Below are 23,321 nucleotides of genomic sequence, written 5' to 3' on the forward strand. Positions count from 1 at the left end.
CCCCCGGATGGATAGGCAACCCGCTACGAATTTATGGGAGAACCTCGGTCCTCCTCCTGTGTATAATTCCTAGTAGAGCGGGTAAGGTCGCTAGCTGGGTGGGGTGACGACACATAATGGATGCTTCGCATGACGTCACGTAAAATGATGCAGGTCATTGGTCAAACGTATTTACCCGAATGGTTGTACTGTGTATGATTGCTAATAGAGCAGATATCGTCACGGTAAAGGACTCATGGCACATGAAAAACCCTGTGAAGATAGGTTTTTGCAGATTTTTTGCAACGTCTGCTCCTTCAAATTTCCCGCCTAATTCACAGGCAAATTGTTGACTCTAACATATCATGCTTCGCTCGGGTGGGTAGGTAGGTAGCCCATAAGGATTAAACGGTTGTGGTTTAAAAAAGCTAATGGTAGCCCCTTCACGTTTAGGCAACCCGCAACAGTAAACACGGATGCCATACACCGTACACTAATCAATACCCGACTCCGGGTTAAATCATATTTTCCCGCTCAATTTTACAACACTGGTGTCCTCGCAACATGAAAACATTGTTACCATATCATATACTATAACCGTAGCAACACCCGTCATTAATTCAAATTTTCCCGCTCAATTTCTCAACGTTGATTGGTTGGTGTCGTCACAGCATGAAAAGACGGCTGCCATTTTATACACTAAAATACCCATCACCCGTAATTAATTCAAATTTTCCCGCTCAATTTCACAACGATAGTGACGTCATAGCATGAAAACATTGTTGACATATCATCCGCTAAAACACCCATCACCCAATCAACACCGTAAATTAATTCCGATTTTTCTGCACAATTTTACAACAGTGGTAACGATAGGTAGGCAACCCGCAACAATTAACCAGTCGCTAGTGACGTCACACCATGGTTGGAAAATCATGCACCATACCCCACCCCTCATCCTACAATAATTCAGATTATTCTGTACAATTTTACAACACCTCGCAACATAAAACATTGTTGACAGATCATCCACTAAAACATTCATCACCCATCCTTCATCGCGAAATAATTCGGATTTTTCTGCACAGACTGACAACGTGGGTGATAGGTAGGGAACCCGCAACAGTCGCTAGTGACGTCACACCATGGTTGGAAAATCATGCACCATACCCCACCCCTCACCGTAAATTAATTCCGATTTTTCTGCACAATTTTACAACACTGGTAATAATCAACATTTTTCTGCACAATTTTACAACACTGGTAACGATAGGTAGGCAACCCGCAACAATTAACCAGTCGCTAGTGATGTCACACCGATTCCCTCTGGTGTCGCCTTAAATGTCAAAGGTCAAGTGTGGGCATATCCTCATATATACACTACTGTGAGTATTTCTCCTTCAAGTTTTTGGAGGATTTTGTTCGAAATTTGATCTAAAAATTGGCGGTCGGCATGTAAAACATATTAGCGCATACAAGACTGCACGAATACTTCACGCATTGAATCAAACACAGTGCGGTCACTGCAGTCAGCGTAAAACGCTTAGCGCCTTCAAGACTGTCGGAATACCTCACGCATTGCGCCAAGCTCAGTGTAGTCTGCGCGGCGCGGCGGTGGAAGTTAAAATCATTAAACTACGTTTAAGTTTGTTCTTTCATAATTTTTTCGTTCATTTCTTATTAAGGAAGGCCTTGTCTACACAGAGATAGGTTTACAGAACTTTGGAACGGTTTTTATTGATGTTTCAAAACGAATGAGAAGGGAGCGGCAAAATACAGGCGGGCCATGGGAGGCAATCAGGTAAATCCTGCCCTGCCTGTCTTACATTATTTTCTTCATGGAAAACTTCTGAACGTCATTTTTCTAAACATTTCAGAGATTTTTCCTCTTCTCATCAAAAATATTTTGTGGAAACTTCAAGCCATGATGTTGGTTCGGTATCGTTTTTAAAAAAATGAGGGGAGCGGAGATTTCGAAACACCGAAACCGAGATACACATCTTTACAGTTTGGCCGTCGATATGTTTAGATTTTTGAATATGAGTTCTGGCACGAACATTCCTTAATCATTGATCTACAGACTGAAATTTCGATTTTCCATGAACAATTGAACATTCTACTTGATGGTTAAAGTTTGAAATGAATCGTTCATATCCAGAATGCATTGGGCAAAAACTGTGAGTCCACCTTATTGAAATATTCAAAACGGCCAGAAATAATTCATCACGGTGACTTTCCTCGCCACAAACTAAAATAATATTTTGTTTCTACCTTTTTTTCCTGATCTCCTGCTTTTTTTTTCTTTTTTAAATGACGATGGCCATTTCGGTATCTGAGTATACCATCATCAGGTCTTCCGATCACTCCGTGGTTCCTCTTTGCCTCACGTTTAAAACCGATTTAAAGCCACAAACTAAAAGTAATTACGCACTATATTTACATTCACATCGTGGTACGGTATGGGTTATCACCGGAGATCAGGAGGAAAAGGTAAAAACAAAAAATTTTGGCACAGCATGAAAACTGATAAAAATGGTAACGTAAAACTTTCAAATTATAAAATAATTTTCATTATCTTAAATCTTGTCATTAAATCACTCAACTGCTAGGGAAAGTGTCGTAATGAATCCGATTCCTCTCAGCACACTTATAAAATCTGGTAACGCTGCTTGAATTGAAAGGCACCGACAAAGTCGGAACCCAACATGATTCGGACGTTAATAAACCACAGCGAAGCTGTCGGTAGCAAAGCCACGGCGCACGGCAGGAGCCTCAGCGCCGCTCGAAATATTACTCTTGTTAGTTCGGAATCAATTGCATAACAGTGCACCAGTACATGCAGTTCTGAACAACCGCGTTTCTCTATTGCAGGGACGAAAACATATACAGTGTTCGCTCCTATCGACCGGGCGTTCCCCGAACTGGAGCTGGACAAACTCACCGGGGACAGGAATTTGGCCAAGGCGTTCGTTTGAAGCATACCCTCCCGGGAGCGCTGTACAGCGCGGGAATGAAGTACTACCAAGTCAGGAGTACCATGGACGAGGCACGGCAAGTCACCGTCTACAATGAAGCTGGTGAGTTCTGAATCGTATTTTCATGATTAGACCTAATTTTTCAATTAGGAACTACAATTTACCATTTACTTTCGAGCGATGTACGTGTCGTTAGTTTTCCTATGCAGATAAGTGATTTTAAGTCACCGTCTGCAATGCAGCTGGTGAGTTCTAAATAATATTTCCATAGTTGGACTAAATTTTGCAATTAGGAACTACAATTTACAACTCACTTTAGAACGACATATGTTTCATTTATTTTCATATGCAGATAAGTGATTTTAGAAATGAGTCAGATATTGTAGTTCCCAGTTGCAAAATGCAGTCCAAATGAGGACGATAGACGCGGGGCCAGCGGTTCCCTGGTAAAAATTGGCAGTAGAATCTGTGTTCCAAAATACCATAGATCTACAGCCGGCTGTAAGATTTCCAATATCTTCTATAGCCGGCTACACAATTTCCTATAGCCTTTTATAGCCGATGGCGATTAAGCAACAGCCAGGCGATAAAGTGTATGCTAAACGTCACTAATTACGGATGCTAGGACTTAGTGAGTTTTTGGAATACTGTTCTCTTTTTGGGCCGTAGTATCTTGATTTATTTTGCGAGGAAAGCTCCGCCCTTTTGATGGATGTCTGCCATTACTAATATATTAGAGCCCCTTCAGTTTTGTATGATACTGTGCAATACCTCTGGTGCGAAATAGTTGCTTCAAGCGCCGTGGCATGCTGCGGCGCGGCAGGCGAGCAGCCAGCGCGAAACGCGCATTGGCGCCTACAAACCTAACAGGGATACTTCACGCGTTGCGCAATGCGTGAAGTATCCCTGTTAGGTTTGTAGGCGCCAGTGCGTCGCCGCTCCGCTTTGTGTTAGGCTCTAATATTTAATCTGGCGGAGTCAGCGTTATTCAACTCATGATTTTGAAATGTTTGCACATCCTGTATGGATTATTCTCATTTTAATTGATGAAAAAAAATATGTATTAAAGGAAAATATAATGTGTGTTTTGTAAATATTAAGGTGGTTCCGTATCAAACTTAATGATTTCCAAAGCATACAAATTTCTACACAATTTCTTATAGCCTTTTATAATCGATGACCAAAAAGCAACATCCAGGCGATAAAGTGTAAAGCCCGGCGATTAGAACTATAGCCCGGCTGCATAATTTTTTATCGCTTCGTATAGCCCGGCCGTATGATTTTCTCCGCATTCTACAGCCAGCTATATGATTTTCTGTAGCCTTCTTTAGTCGGCTATAAGAATTCCTATGGTATTTTGAAACGCAGCCCTTATCGCTAATTTTTACCAGGGTTTGGCAGCAACGGAATTTTCTCCATTTAAACCTGTGCTAAATAATCGATTCTTTCCGGAGCACTGAACCCCTCCAAAAATCTATTTTGGTCCAAATGTTGCTGGTGTAAATTCTCAATATAATTTAGAGCCTCGGAGAATCCCCCTAAAATTGCCCACAAGAAAATAATAATATCGCACCGCACACGCAGTTTCACTCTTTGACTAATTACGGAAAAGTTCTACGTCTTAGCAACGTTGCAAATCTTTTTTTGTTTTGTTTATTGCACGAATAGCATCATGCGTCAATTAAACGCTGGCTGAGAAGACTTATTGATAGTATCGATCGATCTTGCTACAAATTTCGCCTCCAACTCTGGAACTGACCTGCCCAAAATGGCGAGGGACCGGAGCGAGGGGCTCTATTTCTTTATTGTTCCGTCGTACTTCGTTACTGTTTCCTGGACTTCTTCCAAAACATGTCCAGCCAGGGACATTTAATTAAGTCCACTCTGATTGCGATTCGTTCACTTCGTGTCCGCCGCGAAAACGATGCTTCCGCACGAGTCTACTGTATACTGTTCTTCAATCTCATGGCTGAAATTGTGCAAATAAAAGTAGCCGTGAAATGTCGACAAATCTGCGATATTATTGAACATTCCCAGTCAGAACAATTTTCACACTCAAATTAAATGTAAAAAAAGGGGCAGGGGAAAGAGAAGAGAGAGAGGGAGGGAGGGAAAGAGGGGGATAGAGGCGGAAAGAGGGGGAAAAGAGGGGGAAAGCGGGGGAAAGCGGGGGAAAGCGGGGGAAAGCGGGGGAAAGCGGGGGAAAGCGGGGGAAAAGGGGGACAGAGGGGGGAAAGAGGGGGGAAAGAGGGGAAAAGAGGGGGGAAAGAGGGGGAGAGGATTCGAGTGGATGTATCATAACAGAAATAGTATAATTTGGATGTTTCCTTGCACCATGCTTAAACTTTTCTTGGACTGATTTAGTGATTTCGTCACTCGATAGATCGATATATCAGCTAGCTCAATTGTAAACAAAGGCATATCCTCAATCTCAAAAAATTCAAAAAATACTTCGCTTTCAAAGTGAGGCAATTCTAATCAAAACGCAAACGGGCCGATTAGATTTCAATTACCGTGTCGCTATACATATATCGAATGAATCAGCGACTAAATCAGTCTATTACAATCAGTTTTAGAGGATTTTTAAGATTTTTGAAATTCTTCACCTTCTCAGCAAGTTAGCGTCCTTTCAGCAACTTTTGCCCTCCTTCCACCTCTTACCCGAAAATTTTATCCGCCCAGCACCTGCACGGAGGAAAAAATCTCGGTTATAATACGAATCTATAAATTCAATAGGCGCTGGTCGGTTCGAAGAATAAAACCTCACCCGTGCACGTATGGACCTCCTTCGTTGACGACAGAGCTGAACTTCGGTGAAATGAGTGCTCAAGCCAACAAACCGAAGTCTGTGTTCACAAAACAGAGAATTATAGCACCTTAATGCAACTATTCGTGCTTGAAGGATGTGCTGATTGCATATCCTGATAAGTGAAGGCATTTTATTTTGTCTCGCTCTGCTATGACCAATAATAGAACAAGTTCTGTATGAACCAAGAAGTTTTCCCTCGGTTTGATAAATCGAAACTTTGGTTCACCGAACTGAAAGGCTCTTTCAACCGAAAAGATTGGTTCAGTCCTTTTACTTAAAACGCGCATGTTAAATTTATCGGTTCTCGTAACCAAGATTTTTTTTTTATTCGGCGAAGATAATGGTTTATCATGTAAAGTTTCATAAAGATGAAAAAGATGAAAAAATATACCGAAACACGCATACTCACTCTGTACTTTATTTTGTTTACTATATTTTCTGCTAACTCTATCAGCTATTCCCACTGATTTTTTAAACATCTTTTAACATTTTTTTCATTTATTGACCAGTTCCCAAGTGTTTTAGTTCGCTTTGCCTCTCGTTATTCCTCTCCATCATGCATTGTGACAATTCATTACTGTATTTAACTTGTTTCTGTGTTTTGTTTTAACTGCTTGCTGAAGATGGGCTAAGCCTGAAATGCATCCAAGCCAATAAACTTATTCAACAATATGCGTGTTTCGGTATACTTTTTCATCTTTTTCATCTTTTTCATAACAGCACGCGAGATGCGTTTTCCCAGTTAAAGTTTCATACTCATATTTTCGACTTTTTTTCTTTTTTTTGTTTTCAGGACGAGTGAAAGTGAACTCGGCGCACGTGATAACGAGGAACATCCCAGCGACGAATGGCGTCATCCATGCTGTCGACGCGTTGCTCTGAGCCTGAGCAGCTCATCCGATTCATTTGTAGCATCTTCGCCACTCCATAGAGAAAATACAAAAGGTGGCAGCGAGCCGAGGAATGCGTATTTCTACACGGGTTTAAAGGAATCTGTTGCAAAGATGGGTCATTCTAGAGAAAGAAACTTTGGTTCGACGGAACTCCAACGTTTTCGATCCTGGTGACCGAAGTTTTCCGTAATCACTGGAAAAAAAAACACATTGGATCTAGAGTCCAGACTCTTAAAAACATTGACAAGAAAAAATACCCTTGATTAAATCAGATTTTTGCTTAAATCAAAAGGAGATCCGCTCAAATTAAGTGGCTTGGTTCATGATTTAAGCTAAAATCCGATTGAATCAAGAGTATTTTTTCTTGTCGATGTTTTTAAGATTCCAGACTCTAGATCCAATGTGTTTTTTCCAGTGATGGAACCAAACTCCGGTTCGATTACCGTTTTTTATAATCAACATACTGAGACTTCACAGCAGAGCAGGCCGCCAAATAAGTTTTCGCACTTGTGTAGCGCGTTAGAAGAGAATCTTTCTTTACTTTGGCATTGAAAGTAAAGGCAAGATTCAAGATGACGAATCTCCCGTCTCATTTTAGAATTACGTAAACTTACATAGGCACGATTCTTTGAAGAATTCGGTTATTTGTACCGGAACTCGTTTCCTAAAACCGAAATCCTCGGTTATCTGGACCGAAAACTTTGGTGTTCTGCATGAGGACCGAGGTGTGACGGAGGATTTTTTTCTGTTTGCACACGCTGCAGACCAGTGACTGCGCCTGATTGGCTAATGTACATTTCTACGTCACGACCGTATCAAGACGGACGCCTCCGGCCTCACCACCAGCTTTTGTATTTTCCCTATGACGTCACATTGGCGATGCTGCTCACAATGCGCTCACGGCTGTGACTTGGGCTCGCCCTCAAGCAGAATGCAAACAGCGTTGTCACTTCCTCCCAAAATTCCTATCGAAATCAATGTAAATCAGGCGAATTTTACAGCGCGGGACGACAACGCTGATGTAAACGCAATAACGCGCCGCGTTCGTGCATGAATTTGTGCCAATTGAAAAGTGTCCATCCGTACACTGACTGATCGATTTCACGGAAATGCAGGTCCACTCCGGCCTCTGCTTGAGTCCAGTCAGCTCCGTTTCTTCAATGTCTGAGGAGTGCTTTCCCTCGTACTCACCAAGTTCGCCGTCGCTAAGCTCAGGGAAGTGGAATCACTCGGAAGTGAAAACGCAGCTTTTACCGGTCCAACTTAAAAACATGCTTAGCTCATATCCTGCTTTAAGGGCTCGTAATGAAATACGTCACGCAGCTAATCGGAGTTTTTACCCTCCCCCCCCCCTCCAGATATGTACCCTGTATAACTCACGCGTAACACAGGTCTGCACAGTGCTCCCATTCCATTTCCGTCAAAAGTTCCGGGGTTCGGAACTTTTTTGTTCCAGTTTCTCCCACCCGATGACCGTCAAAAGTTCCGGGCTTCCTTTTTGATTTTTTCAAAAGTTCTGAGAAAGTGCCGGAAAATGCAAAGGATCCGGATCATTTCGGGCATTCCAAAAGTTTTGAGAAAAATTCAGGAAAATCTCTAAAGTTCCAGAATTCGGAACTAGTTCCGGGGAATGGAAGCACTGGGTCTGCATCACGATATAAAAAACCTGATCGACTTCCCCTTAAGTTAGCGCTTTGTAATGAATTTCGTATACAAAATTGCCACTATGTATCGATGTTTCATCTAAAATTCTCGGCATATCGGCGCTAGGCACCAATAATGCTACCCTGTACTTCCCTCTATCCCATATAAAGCACTCGTAACGCACGCTGAAACCCATCTCCCCTTAGAGCGTTATGTATTTCATGAGCGGCCCCTAAACACGAGGGGCTTGAACGATAAAAAGTGCGATCTACTCCTCCATATCAGCTCTTGAAATTTTTAATAACGCAGGAAGTTTGATGAGGACGATAAAAGGATTTTCAAAAAAAGTTAAAGTATTGAAATCATAAGTCTAGATGATGGATCGAATAATAACGCCAGGAATATAATATAGCTATCAATCCGGTCATTTTTACTCCTTTTCGTGTTATAGGAACAATATTGACAAAGTTTTTTTAATGATTTCAACTATTGAAAGTAACGAATAATTGTCAAAGAGCAAGGCTTTATTAAAATCAAACTTGGTGAGTATCGAAAGACACTTTTCAATTCAGGTGTTTTCCCACAATACAACAGCAATTACGGTGAACCAGTGGCACTATCAGAATTCGCAACATTGGATTTCGTATACCTGGATGTATGTAAAACGATCTATATTTGTCAGAACAGACTTTCAATTTCAGACTCCTACAGCTGAAAGCGTATGATACATTCATGTGGAAAAAATCCAGTGTTGTTTAATTGCGAGATTTGCCTCTGAGTCAGTCATGTACCTGCGTATCGACACTTTTACTAACTACTCGTAATCCCTCTTGATTTTCTTACTGCTTTAAGCCGGGCTCACTGAATGTTACTTTATTCCTGCTTCAAACTTCATGTCAACTTTTGTAAATAAAAGCTCCTCTCCTCATGTATAAATATAGATTTGCCAGCTTACCTAGCTGTCAAATCAAGTAATAAAAGATTGACCGTCCAATAAAACTAGACTATCCTTAAGCCAGAATGCCGGAGCAGTATCAATGAGCTCATTGAAAAAAAGTCGAAGCAAGTAGTCTTCCCTTTAAAATTAGTAAGTCATCAATAAATGTGTAAACGCGAAAAAGTAAGATGTATTCGGACGATTTTTGACCTGACAAGTACTCAATATTTTATTGAGTTTTTCCCCATTTTCTCATCGATGTTTGTGTTTTAATGTTAAGCGTCACATGAACCTAGATTGAATATCTTTTCTTCTCAGTAGTAAGCAAAAAGATCGCTAACTTTTGGTCGGTGTAGCTGTAGCTTTTTGGTTTCCACCATGATGTAATGCTCGGAATGAAAGGTTAATTTATGGACGTGAAATCAAGAAACACTTAACTCGAGCAAAACATTGCATTTCTTCCGCATACTTTTTTTTTCAATCTTAATAATTGTTTGCATAAAGTTTTAAGAGAAAGTTTTAAATTTTTAATTGAAACTCAAACAAAATTCAACAAAGTAGAACTGATTAGTGCTCCTGTCAACCATGAATTACATTAATTTATAAATGACGCAAACCAAGAAGCGAGTTTTTCTTTTTATTTCACTATTAACATTCTTTTTAAAATATTGAATGAAATAGATGTTTAAAATATTGGGGAAATATCCTTATTGAAATACTACGTATCGACTGCCATTTGTGTAAATATTTTGTTATTATATTATGACAACTCAGATACATTGAGAAAAATTGAGTTCATTATCGCAAGAAAACAGCCTCCATTGCGTTGAAGAAATTATTTTCTCAGTCAAGAGAGAGACGCCTAAAAACTTCCTTTTTGATGTCGAAGGTTTCCCTGTTAAAAATAGAATCAGTTGCTGGCACGAAGAAAATTGTAGGTGAAGAATGTGTTCCTCTGTTCCTTAAGCAATCAAAAACTGCTAAAAGAAGCTGTGCGTCTTCTTGTTATGATGGATTTAATTGTTCTCAGTGCATTCCTTTCAGGTCTAGTTCAATCACGGATTTGTTTCTGGTTCAAATGGTGCTGCCCTTTATCATCGTAAATGGTGTTAAAATAGGGATGAAATTTTGTTGGAAAAAGTAAAGAAAAATATACGATCAACTTTGTACTTTATCGGCTGTACGTACACCTGTAAGGGTCAAGGTTATTTGATGAATTCAGATCATGAGATATTTTATCCCCGTGATGTACCTACTTCAATGATTCTTAAGCTTCAAGTTATTTTTAATCAACCGAATTTCTTTCTTACTCAGATGCAAATGTGAAAATTAATCGAAAAATCAATAATTTTCGTAATTGATGTTTGCTACCGATGATATTGTTACCATCCTAAATTCTGAACTGAATACCAATTAAGTGATTGAATCGGCTGACAAATGAGATTTATCATTGCACTATTAATTGATTAATTGATAAGGACCAAATATAAATACATTTAAAGAGACAATCATCTATGATTCCTATGTTAATGAGTAACGCAACGAAATAGAATGCTGAACAATTACAAAAACTATTTGAAGAATTAGGTTTAAGTGTTGTAGGATATTTTGTAATTTTGTAAAGTGTAAATATTTTTGTAAAATTCTATCGATACGTTTGTTACAAACCTAAATTATACTTTGTAATTTTAAGATATTGAATTTGGTTTTTCTTTTATTTCTTCTCATTCGGTTTTTCTAATACCTACTGAACAAGTTTTCAATGGTATTATATCATGGTATAAATAAGTCAGACACGAGGCGGTAGGAATCTCAATGCGCTCCTTGGTTCATTCCCGAATACTGAACGTAACGAAGTTCTGTAAGCAACTTGTGAGGCTATGAATGCTGATCAGTATGCCTTCACTTATATTTCTTAAAAAAAAAAAAAAAAAACCCTTTAATAGAAGCAATTTTTAATGCGCTACTTTAATGGATTTAGAATGAATCCCGATAGACTTCTACACGTGAGTAATACGGCCCCAAAGCCGCTCATTTTGCCTACCCAAGTTATTGCAGGCAGCACGCTTGGCTTGCGCGTAACGGTAATTCAACCGCTATAGTTTTCAGAATATACATGGGATACGACTCAAATAAATGTAAATAGAAATATAACAACGAACCTCAGAAAAAATAAAAACATATCTGGAACATATCTTCGCGTTCGAATTTAAAATAGTGAGTATATCAAATCGCCCACATATTGCTTTTGGGAGTATTGGAACCAATCTCTAACTCTAAGAGAGTAAAGTACACAGCCTTCAATTTAATGACCTTTCACAAAGCCCATTTGTTTTTATCTTCTCGTGTATGGAAAACGATCGTCTAAAAGCTTGAAATACCTCATCATTTAAACACTTGTAGTCAATTCACTGATGAAATCAAAATTCAGAAAACTGAGATTGCAGCAATTCTAATGCTACTTATAGGATTTGAAACTTGAACGTAATAAGATGCTGTTAATTTGGAACATGTCTCAGAGAACCAGTTAGTCAATCCAACAAAATTGGCGTTAGCCATGGTCGTGTCTAGAAATGTTGACCACGCTCATTCCCTGATTTTTCCTTGATTTTTAGAAGCTCATTCCCAGATGAAAAATTAATGTTTTTCCCCCTTCTCTAGAATTCCCTTGGGAAAAACTATAAAATTCTTCGAAGTCTTAGATTTTTTCATCTTTAAGCCAATTCTCAGTCGCACATTCTTATGTTTAATTTCAAAGCATTTTTGATGCTTCTATTATCCAGTCAATGAAAGCTTCTCTATTACTCTGACGATTTGAAGATTCAAGAGGTCAGCAATGGCAGCTCAGGAGTAACAAGACATATCTTAAAGTGGTTTCTAGGTGTTAGAAGAAAATTTTCCTTATTTTTCGAACAGATTCTTGATTTGATTGATTTTTTCTTGATTTTCCCTGAAATTTTTCATTCCCGGATGAATTCCGGGTTTTCCCTGCCCTAGACACCATGGACGGTTAGCGTGCCTACAACTTTTATTTTTCAAAGGCGATGGATCCTATTCTTGAAACTGTGACGGTCTAATAGGATGTTTCCTCTTTGTCGTATCGTCTGTATCGCGGTTGAAAGACGGCGCACAGTGGATCGAGTCGATTAGGGAGGTCGGACATGAAATCATTGACGAAAACTACAAATTTTGGTACTTATGTTGTCACATTTTACATTTCAAGGAGTGCTGCAAGTGGAACATTTTACGAGGCAAGCAATGGAACCACTTTTAGGACATCAAAATTTTGTATAAACAGAGTTTTTAGCATTTAAAGGTTCCAAATTTTGTCTGGCTTCTCCTAATGGCTCGGTCCACTGTGCAGCGGATTTCAGCAACCGGCGGAAACGGCTGAATTCGATTTCAAAACCACAACCGGGACATCCAGCCGCAGCAAAGACCACGCCGCCGCGCCGCCATTCAAGACTCAACAGCCGCTGAACTGGTTGCGCCACAGGATCGGTCCATGCACAATAGGTGGGTCGGACCTGTATCGGCGGATTGTACTCACGTGGTCAATAACATATACAATACATGGCTTCGGTCCCAGTTCGAACCGGTCGTCGGTCACGGTATCACCGCGAAAATTCGTCGGGATTAAAGTGGGCGCCGTAGCCCTTGGCTTAGTTTTTCGAGGTGTTCGTTGCCTTCCGTGTGTGCTTTCGGTGGGAATTAGAGCAAACATTTCATGAACTGAGAAATCTCCTTAAAATTCGAAATATTTTGAGAGGGAAATTCATTTTTCGTGCTTTCAGTGCTGCCGTGCTAAGGAAAAACACCGTACGAGCCTAGAAGTGTTGTCAAATTTCCTTTGACAAATCACGAATTTTTTATAATATTTATGAGCATTTTTCTCCTGATTTTTTCAGAGCATTCGTATGATTTGATCTGAATAGTCCGAAAATTTTAAGGAAAAATATTCATTAATTTCTTAAAAAATGACAATTTTCTAGAAGAAATTTGGAAACTTTTGAATCCGTATACGTCGTTTTTTCTTCGCACAGCGCCGAACGGTGGATCGAGTTAATGGGAGAGGTCGGACAAGATTTGGAAATTTTAAAAGCTTATAACTCCGTTTATGCAAAACTTTGAGATTCTAAAAGTAGTTGCATTGGTTTCCTCGTGAGATTTCCTTCTGGAGGCACCCCTTAAAATTTAAAATGTGGCGAAATAAACATCAAAGTTTGCAGTTTTAGTTCAAAATTTCATGTCCGACCACTCTGATTGACTCGATCCACTGCGCGCCATAGCTTTTCTCGTTATTCAGTTCTTTCTGTGTTCTTTCGTAGGATAATTAGAACAAATATTTCATGGACTGAGAGATAATCTCCTTCAACTTTGGCATATTTTGAGAGGCAAATTCATCTCGTGTTTTCATTGGGTGCATGATTTTACCCTCGTCATCGTGAAAAAAGTGAATTACCAGTGCGTCAATTATGGATTCTTCTCTAAATGTGTGATGGTACCGAATTGGTAAGTGCTTTTATTTTGTAATGGTCTTTTCTAAAGTATATTTCAGCTTACGTTAGCCGTGAGTTTGCCTAAAAGTATATTTTTACTGCCAAGTGTATACAATCTGCAAAATGGTATTTGGTATGTGGAAATTCACTGCAGGAAGTTTCTTTTTTCTTTGAGCCTTAAGGCTGAGAAAAAGGCTTCTAAATGAGGGATAAAACGTTGAGCCAATAATTTCTCCGTTCTACAACTATTTCACCAGTTCTCTTCCGCTTAACGCCATCCAGTTTTCAGTATGTTCTTCTAACCTTTCGAGTAATATTTCATTTGACAACGCGTAACGCTATACATTCGTTTTTTTGGGTAAATTTATTGCCTATGCAGCAAAATTGAAGGCGAACTTAAGATTAACGAAACCTACCAGTAGATTAACATCATCGTTTTTCGGTTGAACGTTTGCATTTCTCATGGATAACCATCCGCGCTTTGTGGTATATTTTTTGCCTATGCGGTAAAATTGAAGGCGAGATTTGAGTTAACGAAGACTACCAACAAAATCACACATCGTGTATTGGTTCAGTCAAAGCATGTAGAGATATTAGCATGTTTCCGAATTGCTACTATTCATGATCTCCGATAAACTCGATAGTTATCGTTACTCTCATTATTTCTCTCTTCATCTTTCCTCATCTTTTTTTATTCCTCTAATTATGACGCCCTTGTTGAGATGGCACCTAGTGAGTTACCACTCCTCAAGCGCCACACTTCATCGTTTGGATGACAAAAGAGCGCAACTGCACATAGACATGAGCCTGGAAAAGCATTATATTGTATGGGCGACGGGGTTCATTGCAGAGCGTAGTTACGCCCTTTTGTCAGGAGGGCAACGACCTAAACCAGACCTGTGCAGGTAAATGTGCATTTGGTTAATTTTGTCTCCTGTATCATGTTACCTCTCTTGACTAATCTACATAGTAACATTGATGCAGTTAGACATTCATATCTCCGATCATTTATTATGAGTTTTTGGATTTTAGCGGCTCTGGTGCTTGCACTAGAGCTGCTATTCCGGACGGTCCCAGCTGGGGAGTATCAATGCAGCATGTTACATTGTAGAGACCGCGCGTTGGTTGATGGGAATCGGCGCCATTTTCGGCTATGTTCCTTGTCATGACTTTATTTTATTGCATACTGTTTTATTGTTAGTCAATGCTATGTTGTGTATTGTATTTTTGGAATCATGGTGATACAGTCAACAGTTCAAAACTTGTTTGTGCTTTTATCCCGTGATGGAAAAAATGTACTTTACGTTCAAAATTTGAAAATTTGAATTTTAAAGTTTTCGCGGTTAAGGAAGCTTTAACCACTGGGTTGGAGCTTCCTAGTCATTTACTCGATATCAGCTGATAGCAAACAAAGGTTACCAGGGAAACCGTAAACGTCTAACAACTATCGTGGCCATTGGGGCGATTATTGAAATGATATCGACTTTATGTCGCCGCTTACGACAGGACATAGCCCTATCTTAACTGTGTAATATATCGCAATTCGATATTGTTTTGATTTTTAAAAGGAGCAATTCATTCATACAGTTCCGATTAGTTTTGGCGAACGGGCCCTTAGCCTGCTTAGTACGTATAATCCCAAAACGCAGGAAAATAGATTGTAGGAAAATATTTGCATCGGAAAATCGTAACAATTTTCCCCTAGATGTCTTCCATTCCGGGTACATATTTATTGAAAACGGCGACTTTTTCAACAGTCCTATTTTTATCTACAACATCTAAGTGGCCCTTCATAATCATTTAATTTTGGCCCCTGGCCAGAAAAAGGTTCGGAAATTGCAGTGATTTTGCCGAAAATGCTGAAGTAAGTAAATTTGGGCATTTTTTTTCCTTCTTCAAACTCTGTGGAGAAGCACTTCTCCTCCAGTACATTTATTTTTTTACTTATCTCTCGCAAGGTACATTTACAGAAGGTGTGTTCCAGTATTAACAGTTCAGATTCGTTGTTTTTTTATTATAACGATTATTTCGGAAAGCAATTATTACATTGTTCAATTCTACTGGCTTTCAACACTCGATTATACTCCCGGCAAATTCTGCAGCAGCGTTTCAAATGTTGACTCTAATGCTTCCAACAGCCATCCGATGTCTAAGAGTTTATTCCTAGATTTAGGGATTTTCCGGAATTTCCAGGGATTTAGGGATTTTTCAGGAAATCTAGGGATTTTTTTTTGATGAGGTAAAGTTACCAAAAATCAACTTTTTAACCTCAATTCTAGCTTCGACAATCGAAAACATTTTTTCATCTATATTTTGCAGGCCTTTTTGGCAACACTATTTTCCCGCAAATAAGCCGGAAATTAAAACGATTGCGTCCTTCGATGTACTTGACATTCAACTGCATTCAACCTGTTAATAATAAGAAATCAACTAATATTCTTTCATTTTATTGGTCTGGATTAGCACTGCTTTCAGAGAGCGCCAAAATTCAAACGAGCCAATCAGATTTAAATATTGCAAATCGCTACATCGAATGACATCATGATTCTTCGTTAAAAATGGCGCTTTTTGCAAAATCTAGGGATTTTTTAAGTATATTTGAGGAAATCTGGGGATTTAGGGATTTTTTAGCGAAATCTAGGCATTTTTTTTCTTCCCCGCTAGGGATTTAATATCGGAAGACTGGCTTCCAGTATCGTAGCGTTGATCGTCGCTGATGTCGAAATGGAACCTAATGCCGGACTTACTTTAACACCTCCATTCCTCAATTCCGGTGAGGAATACGTCTCTACCCTTAACTCAATATAAATATACAAATTGATAAGTGAGTGCTTTAGTCTCCTGAAAACAGAATTGCGAAACTTAAAATTGGAGAAAAATGATGAGTAAATGAAAAAATGGAACCAATTGATGGGATATGTCGCATGCCATTCTGACACAAAATATGGCGTCTATCGAATCACCTTAACTAAATAAAATAACCAAATTTTCAACTCTCAAACTATCAACTATCAACTATCAAATTTCAAACTATCAAAATTTCCAACAATGACAAAAATGATTGTAATATACCTATAATGTAATGAAATATACACGCTCTAATCATTTAATTTGTATTACCTTTATGTTATGTACCTACATGTTATACTATTTTTATAATAAATTTTGCCAACATGCTTTTCAATTCAGTCTACAACATTTCATTCCGACGTGGCAATAATGATTTATAATGCCCCTAATCCATTAAAATGAATTACAATAGTAATGCCGCATTATAATGTCGTATTATACATCGCAACGATTCATGTCCTACTGATTATTGATTATTGTAAGATGAATTCTGTTTTCTCTGATTGTATGTTTCATACGTGCGAAGCAAGTACGGGTCACTAGAAACGTGGTTCGTACGGGTGGCTGATGAAATTGATCTTCGAATACCTTTTGATGAGCTAGGGAAATGGAACCATCTGCATCTCATGGACAATAAATAGTTGCCGTAATTAAGGTCATCCCGTGATTAAGGTGCCGTGATTTAAGTCATAAATTCTTCATCTAATTCTTGATTCATCTCCAAAATGTCTGCTAAAGCTTTCATGCGCTTCTCCTTGTATGCATGAATGAGCAAATTGGGTATCGAACAAGCGGACACTTTTTGAAAATTTAGATGATTCTGGACAATATCGTACAGAAGTCCACGAGCTGCAGATAGAACCATTACCTCTAGCTCATCAAAAGTTATTCGAAGATCATTCAACAACCTCTTTGACAAGTTGCAAAAACTTTTCGTTAACAATAGTGTCACACGGTACTAGGAATATTTACTATTTAACGAACCTTATATTTCCCTGACTCAGTCCTAAATTATAGAAGTATGCGTTACTTTTCCAGCAATCCAAAAAAACAATTATACAAAAAACCAATACCTACACTTTCAGATATAAAAATGCAAATTTTTTGCAGCCTCGCTAAACGACTTATCAACCAGAGATTTTTTAGGAAGCGGACCTCCAAAGAGCTTTCAAAATTAAAAGTATACAACAAGTGATAATGCCATGTATTCGCCATATCAAAGCCCAATACACATTTATACACCGGCTACGTAAATCTGCTAAGTTACAAAACATGAATCGACAGTTGTCGGATTGTACATCAATGACAAAATGTGTCTAGGCCCTCATTCTTGACTACAACTACTGCCCCCAGAGCCGCTCTCCGACGCCAATGCGTTGGAGCTTCCTGCTTGTTTTTCATATTTAATTTGGTTTTCATTTCTTGCTTTTTTCCATGAAATTGTGGTTTATCGCCCTACTGACACCTAATCTGAACACCACATTACGTGGTTCCTCCTTAGAATTCCGTAAAAAACACGTTAAATACATCAACAACTTTCAAAATTACTTATAAGTAGGAAATAATTATTCGTAGTGAGCATCATAAGCAGTAGGTACAACTTTCCACGAGCGAGGAAACCATAGTCAACGTTAGCCCTTGAAGCACCACTAAAAAAAAGAACAAACGGAAAAAACATAAGATGAATATACAGCAAGGGAACGGACACATATTGATGACGGCGCAGAGATACGACTATTCGTGCTTGATGGATGTCCGTGTCGCATCTTCAAAATTGAAGGCGCGATGGCGCGCGGCTGGACCAACTCATAATGCTCCCAGCAGTCCCAGCTTCCTTCGACACTGTCAATAAAAGTTAAAAGTTAAAAACAAGCCCGATCACGCCTCTCCTTTCTTTTGCTTACGTAACCTTGAAGCGCCATTACAAATAAGACAAACGGAAACAAACAAAATTGGGAAACAGAGCAAGAAAAAGGACGCGCGTTGATGACGGCGCAGAGATACAACTATTCGTACTTGATGGATGTCCGTGTTGCATCTGTAAAATTGAAGGAGCGATAGCGCGAGACGTGAACTCGGATGCTCCACTCCATGCTACCAATGAGATGTCGCTCAGAATTGGGAGAAAAGTTAAAAAGCGAATCCCGAATACGTCTCCTTGTCAGAGCGTCGAATACATCATCAACAGAAATATAAAAAATCGATTCTCGAAAATCGAATTTCGGCGATTACATCTTTCATAAAATAAAATCGTTCATTTCATGATCAAAAAAAAGCTCTCAAAGTATGTAATTTCTCACCCAGTTATGCGCGAAATTCCTAAACAATTTCAAGCTCTAATGTATGAAGTGTCCTGAACAGATCAGTTCAACAATGCCACAATCTCAGTCAACAATGTCATCGATGAGTCTTTTTAAGGGCTCTACTTTGATCGTGTAATACGGGCAATAGAAAGTATCTTAAATGTTATAAAAAAATCTGGTACACGGAAAAATTCATTCATCCTTCATTGTAAAGTATACCGAAATTAGTTCAGTGCTCCATTTGACACTGGTTGACCCTGGATTTTGCGAGCGGGAAGTGTTAATAGAAGTGAATAGAAACTGTTATATTCTCACTCATGAGTTGAATTTGGACTGTTTTAATGTGTCCATCGTATTGTACGTAAAAATGTAATGAGGAAGCATGTATTGTGGCCTTCATTTCGTATCCGGTCTCGTGGTCCATTTTAAAATGTTGGTCTGCACATCCATATCCCTTTAAAAAAGGAGGCTGAAGCTGAATGTGCTTGAGGGGCTTGGAAGACAAGGCGCATGAATGCAGATTTTGATAAAAGATATTAATTATTTCAAGTAAAACTAGTCTTAATGCATTTTTTGTGAAAAATTCGCTCCCAAATTGTAATTTTTAAGCATAAGAAATTGGTTTAAAATTTGTCTCCACCAGAAGAAGCCATGGAATTTCGAAACTTCAAAACATATTTCTCGAAATAGCGAAAACTGCACTTATGCGCCTTGTCCTCCAATCCCTTCCTTTCAGGTTAGGCTATCGGATGACTGAAAGGCGAGATTAGTGCTGCCGTGCTAAGTAAAAACGCCGTATAAGCGTTCGAATGTTGCCAAATTTCCTCGTTGAAAATGTGCATTTTTGAAGGAAGTTATGAATGCACTGGAAAAAAAAACACATTGGATCTAGAGTCCAGACTCTTAAAAACATCGACAAGAAAAAGTACTCTTGATTCAATCAGAATCTAGCTTAAATCAAGAACCAATCCTCTTAATTTAAGCGGATTTTATTTTGATTCAAGCAAAAATCCGATTGAATCAAGAGTATTTTTTCTTGTCAATGTTTTCAAGAGTCTGTACTCTAGATACAATGTGTTTTTTTTCTAGTGTCTATTTCCTGGAAATTTTCAGACTTTCTAGATCAAATTACGACCGGAATCCTGTGAAAAATTTGAAAAGGAATTCACACATTTTTCTAAAAATCGTGTTTTTCGAAGGTAATTTGGCGACGCCTGAAGGCTCATACGGGGTTCTTCCTCGCGGCAAAGTGGGTCGGGTCGGAAGAGCTCCTCCTTAAGGCTAAGCTTCATTTTGGCGCTAATGAGATTACGGAATCGGACGCGGCGTAAATAAGAATGAATGGAGGAAAGCGGAGCAAGGAACGGGTCGGGCTGGCGTGGCGGCTAGTTAAAATGTTCCACAAACAGATGGCCGAGAGTAAAATGTTAGATTTGTCAGGTGGAGAGGAAAATACTGAGGTATTATCAGACATTCATGCAAATAAATGCACTCCAAAGCCCACGTTGTCTTGATAATCCCGACCGCTGGGCGCTGCCATCCTACCGTCCTAATGGAAAACGCCGTATGATCCTTGCAACGTTGCCAAATTTTTCCCAGATGAAATTATTATTTTTGTTCGAAAGGACTTAAGTGGCTTAAAGCTTTCCTACTGAAATGACTTAAGTCACACGCTTTTCCACTCACATTCGGCCAAAAAAAAGTGGGGAACATTCAGTTTTTCCTCTAAAATTTTACTAATGTGACGCCTTATATAGTTTTGAAACGACGCGAGTCATCCTCTAAAATTTTATTTTTAATCATTTGGTCAAAAAGAACGTCAGTGGATTCCGGGTTTAATTCGAAAATGGTTCTAGAGAAATGACATGCTTTTAGAAACGACGCGAGCTGTCTTCTGTTTCCATTTTTATTTGTTTTTGGTCAAGAGCTGTATACAGAGTGGAAAACGGCCGAAACAGCATTTTTCGAAGATGAAAAAAAAATTGAACGGATATGAGTCGAATTCCTTTTATCATATCAACTGAATGCTTCTACCGAAGTATGTTGGCAACGCCCGCGCAGGCCCTCTCACCATTTTTAGCAGGGTAACCAAAAACTAAGACATAGTAATTTTCCATTTTTTACATCAGAGTGGGAATATTTTTCCTCCTGTAACATAGGTACCATAATTTTCTACACGAACGAGTGTAACTATATTCCAACGTTGCAAAATTACTGCTCATTAGTTGCATATCGACGGTGTAAGTCGGCAATCACATAACTCGTTTGCGGTGTCTGAAAATCTCCGCCTCTATGTTATTTTTTTAAAGGAGAACAAATTGACATCATTCCTTGAAGTTTTTGCAGAATTTTCTTCACACAGAAAAGAAAAATCACCGCAGTTTTAAAGAATTGCTGTCGAGTAGTTTTCCGTTTAAAAAATAAAGTATAACAGGAAGTCTGCGACGTCGCAAACCGAGTTATATGATTGCCGACTTACACCGTCGATATGTATAATGACCAGGAGATCGTCAGACACCTGTGACTGAAAATTTCATCTATTTTCTTCGGATTATACACAACAAGAAATTTTGACACGTTTTTGACACAAGAACACTTCATGCACAAAGCAACAACTTACACACAAACTGCAAAACTTAATAACGTGCAAACCTGCGAAAATTTATAAAAATGCATTAAATCAAATTAACTATGTGCACATGATCTGGGTTCTACACAGTTCCTTTCTATTTAATTCACTTTTACATGGCTCTTTTCAGCATTAACACGTCCGTTTAGCAACGTCCAGCTGTTCATAAGACGTTTTTCCAGAGCGCGACGGAGATCACAGCATCGTCCATCGCCCACTTCGCCTCCGACTCTCGGACAAGGAACGCCTACACATCCAACATGAGCTTCAATGACCGTATAATTCTATTCTCCTGAAGGCTCATGTTTGTGATTGGTTAAGCTGTTTCTGCTATAAGGCTGTCCACTTTACACACAACAACCGAGCAAGAACGAGCTCGGCAGAATTTGTAGACAGGATGCTCACCCCCTCCCCCTTTCCCCGGCTAATCCTCCTTCCGACCATGAAAGTTACACTCTTTGATTGCGTCGAACCATCGAATTCATCCGTAAAAACTCATTCAAACCGGAGTAAAAGTTTCGTAACATCCTAATAGAGGATTTCGATGCCTAACTATTATCTTTGAGTCTGATGAAACTGTTCCATCATAAAATACGCAATGTTAAGAATTATATTTCAAACTAAGTAAATACGGGAACTGAATCAAATATTTTCTAAACGCCGGGGATCAATGGGACTGCATTTTGCAATTTGGACCTATAAATTCTGGCTCTTATGAAAAAACACTTATGTGCATAGGGAAACTAATGGCACATACGTTGTTTTTTAACCAGGCTAGAATTTATAGTTCCAAATTGCAAAATTTTGTCCAATGGAATCCCATTTTAGCAATGAGGAACTACCCTTTCTGGCCCATTTTAGAGAACCAATACATGTCATTGGTTTCCCTATGCAGACTTCCTTATTGCAAAATGTAATCCAATTGATCTAAAAGCTGAAGCAGAAAGCACTTACCAAGGAGGGATGCTCAACATATACCACCTACAATGGGACTAAGGCTGCAATTAATAAAGCATAAAAAAACAGGAGGTTTCACTGTCATTACAAGTGCATTTACAACCGGGAATAAAAAAGAAAAATCAAACAGAAACTCAAATTTACTGAGCCTCGCCGCTGTTATTGTAAGACTGATGATGCAAAGAAAATAAACAAACAAGTGCACCGCAAATAGGCATATCAAAAAAGATGTATTTTCGAGCTTAGTTTTCAGTGCACTTGTTCGATTATTTTAGTTTTATTATCCATCTAACAAGGACGCAGCTATGAGGCTCAGTCAATTTGAGTTTCTGTTCAATTTTTCTTTTTTAATCCCGGTTGAAAATGCGATTGTAATAGGTAGTTGCGAAACGCTCCGGTTTTTTATTATTCATTTTTTGTGGCCTTGGTCCCATTTTAAGTTGTTCATTTTAAATTATCGTTTTGGGCCGATAAAGTTGTTCTACATCTTTTGAGAGGATGAAACTTACTCCGATGAAAATCATATGACCTCTTTTTGGAGGACTTTCACCACTGCATTTGCTCGCAGGATGATGAGACGAACGTGCAGTCATGCCTTTTGAACCTTTTTCGATATTCACGTAAGAACATTGACTGTCTCGCACGAAGAGCGATACATTAATTTGAATTGAAAGAAACGGCCCTGCAACAGAAAACGTACGGAATAGGGCGTTATATGAAGAGGATCAAGCACTTGAGTTACACCAATCCTCTTAAGTTTGACAACGCTCTTAAGCGTGTTATTCTAATTAACAGCCCACTTGACTTCACTCCGTACCTTAGTAACATTCTGTTCACCCCTTTTAG

At 39.0% G+C, this 23,321-nt stretch overlaps 2 protein-coding genes across 2 annotated transcripts in view; both read left to right on the top strand.

Annotated features, from left to right (window-relative positions):
* The window catches only part of LOC109033995 (uncharacterized), a 146,142-nt gene extending 135,204 nt beyond the window's left edge, over positions 1–10,938 (top strand). Inside the window, 3 exon segments of the mRNA XM_019046884.2 lie at positions 2,851–2,949; positions 2,952–3,056; positions 6,557–10,938. Coding sequence (XP_018902429.2) covers positions 2,851–2,949; positions 2,952–3,056; positions 6,557–6,645 — 293 coding nt within the window. The 3' untranslated portion in view covers positions 6,646–10,938.
* A 2,671-nt stretch (positions 10,939–13,609) lies between these two features.
* LOC109034001 (breast cancer anti-estrogen resistance protein 3 homolog) overlaps positions 13,610–23,321 on the top strand; it is a 186,479-nt gene continuing 176,767 nt past the window's right edge. The window contains exon 1 of the mRNA XM_072302716.1: positions 13,610–13,749. The gene's annotated coding sequence lies outside the window, so the exon portion shown is untranslated. The remainder of the gene's footprint in view (positions 13,750–23,321) is intronic.

The sequence above is a fragment of the Bemisia tabaci genome, chromosome 7, assembly GCF_918797505.1.
Source record: "Bemisia tabaci chromosome 7, PGI_BMITA_v3".
Taxonomy (NCBI): domain Eukaryota; kingdom Metazoa; phylum Arthropoda; class Insecta; order Hemiptera; family Aleyrodidae; genus Bemisia; species Bemisia tabaci.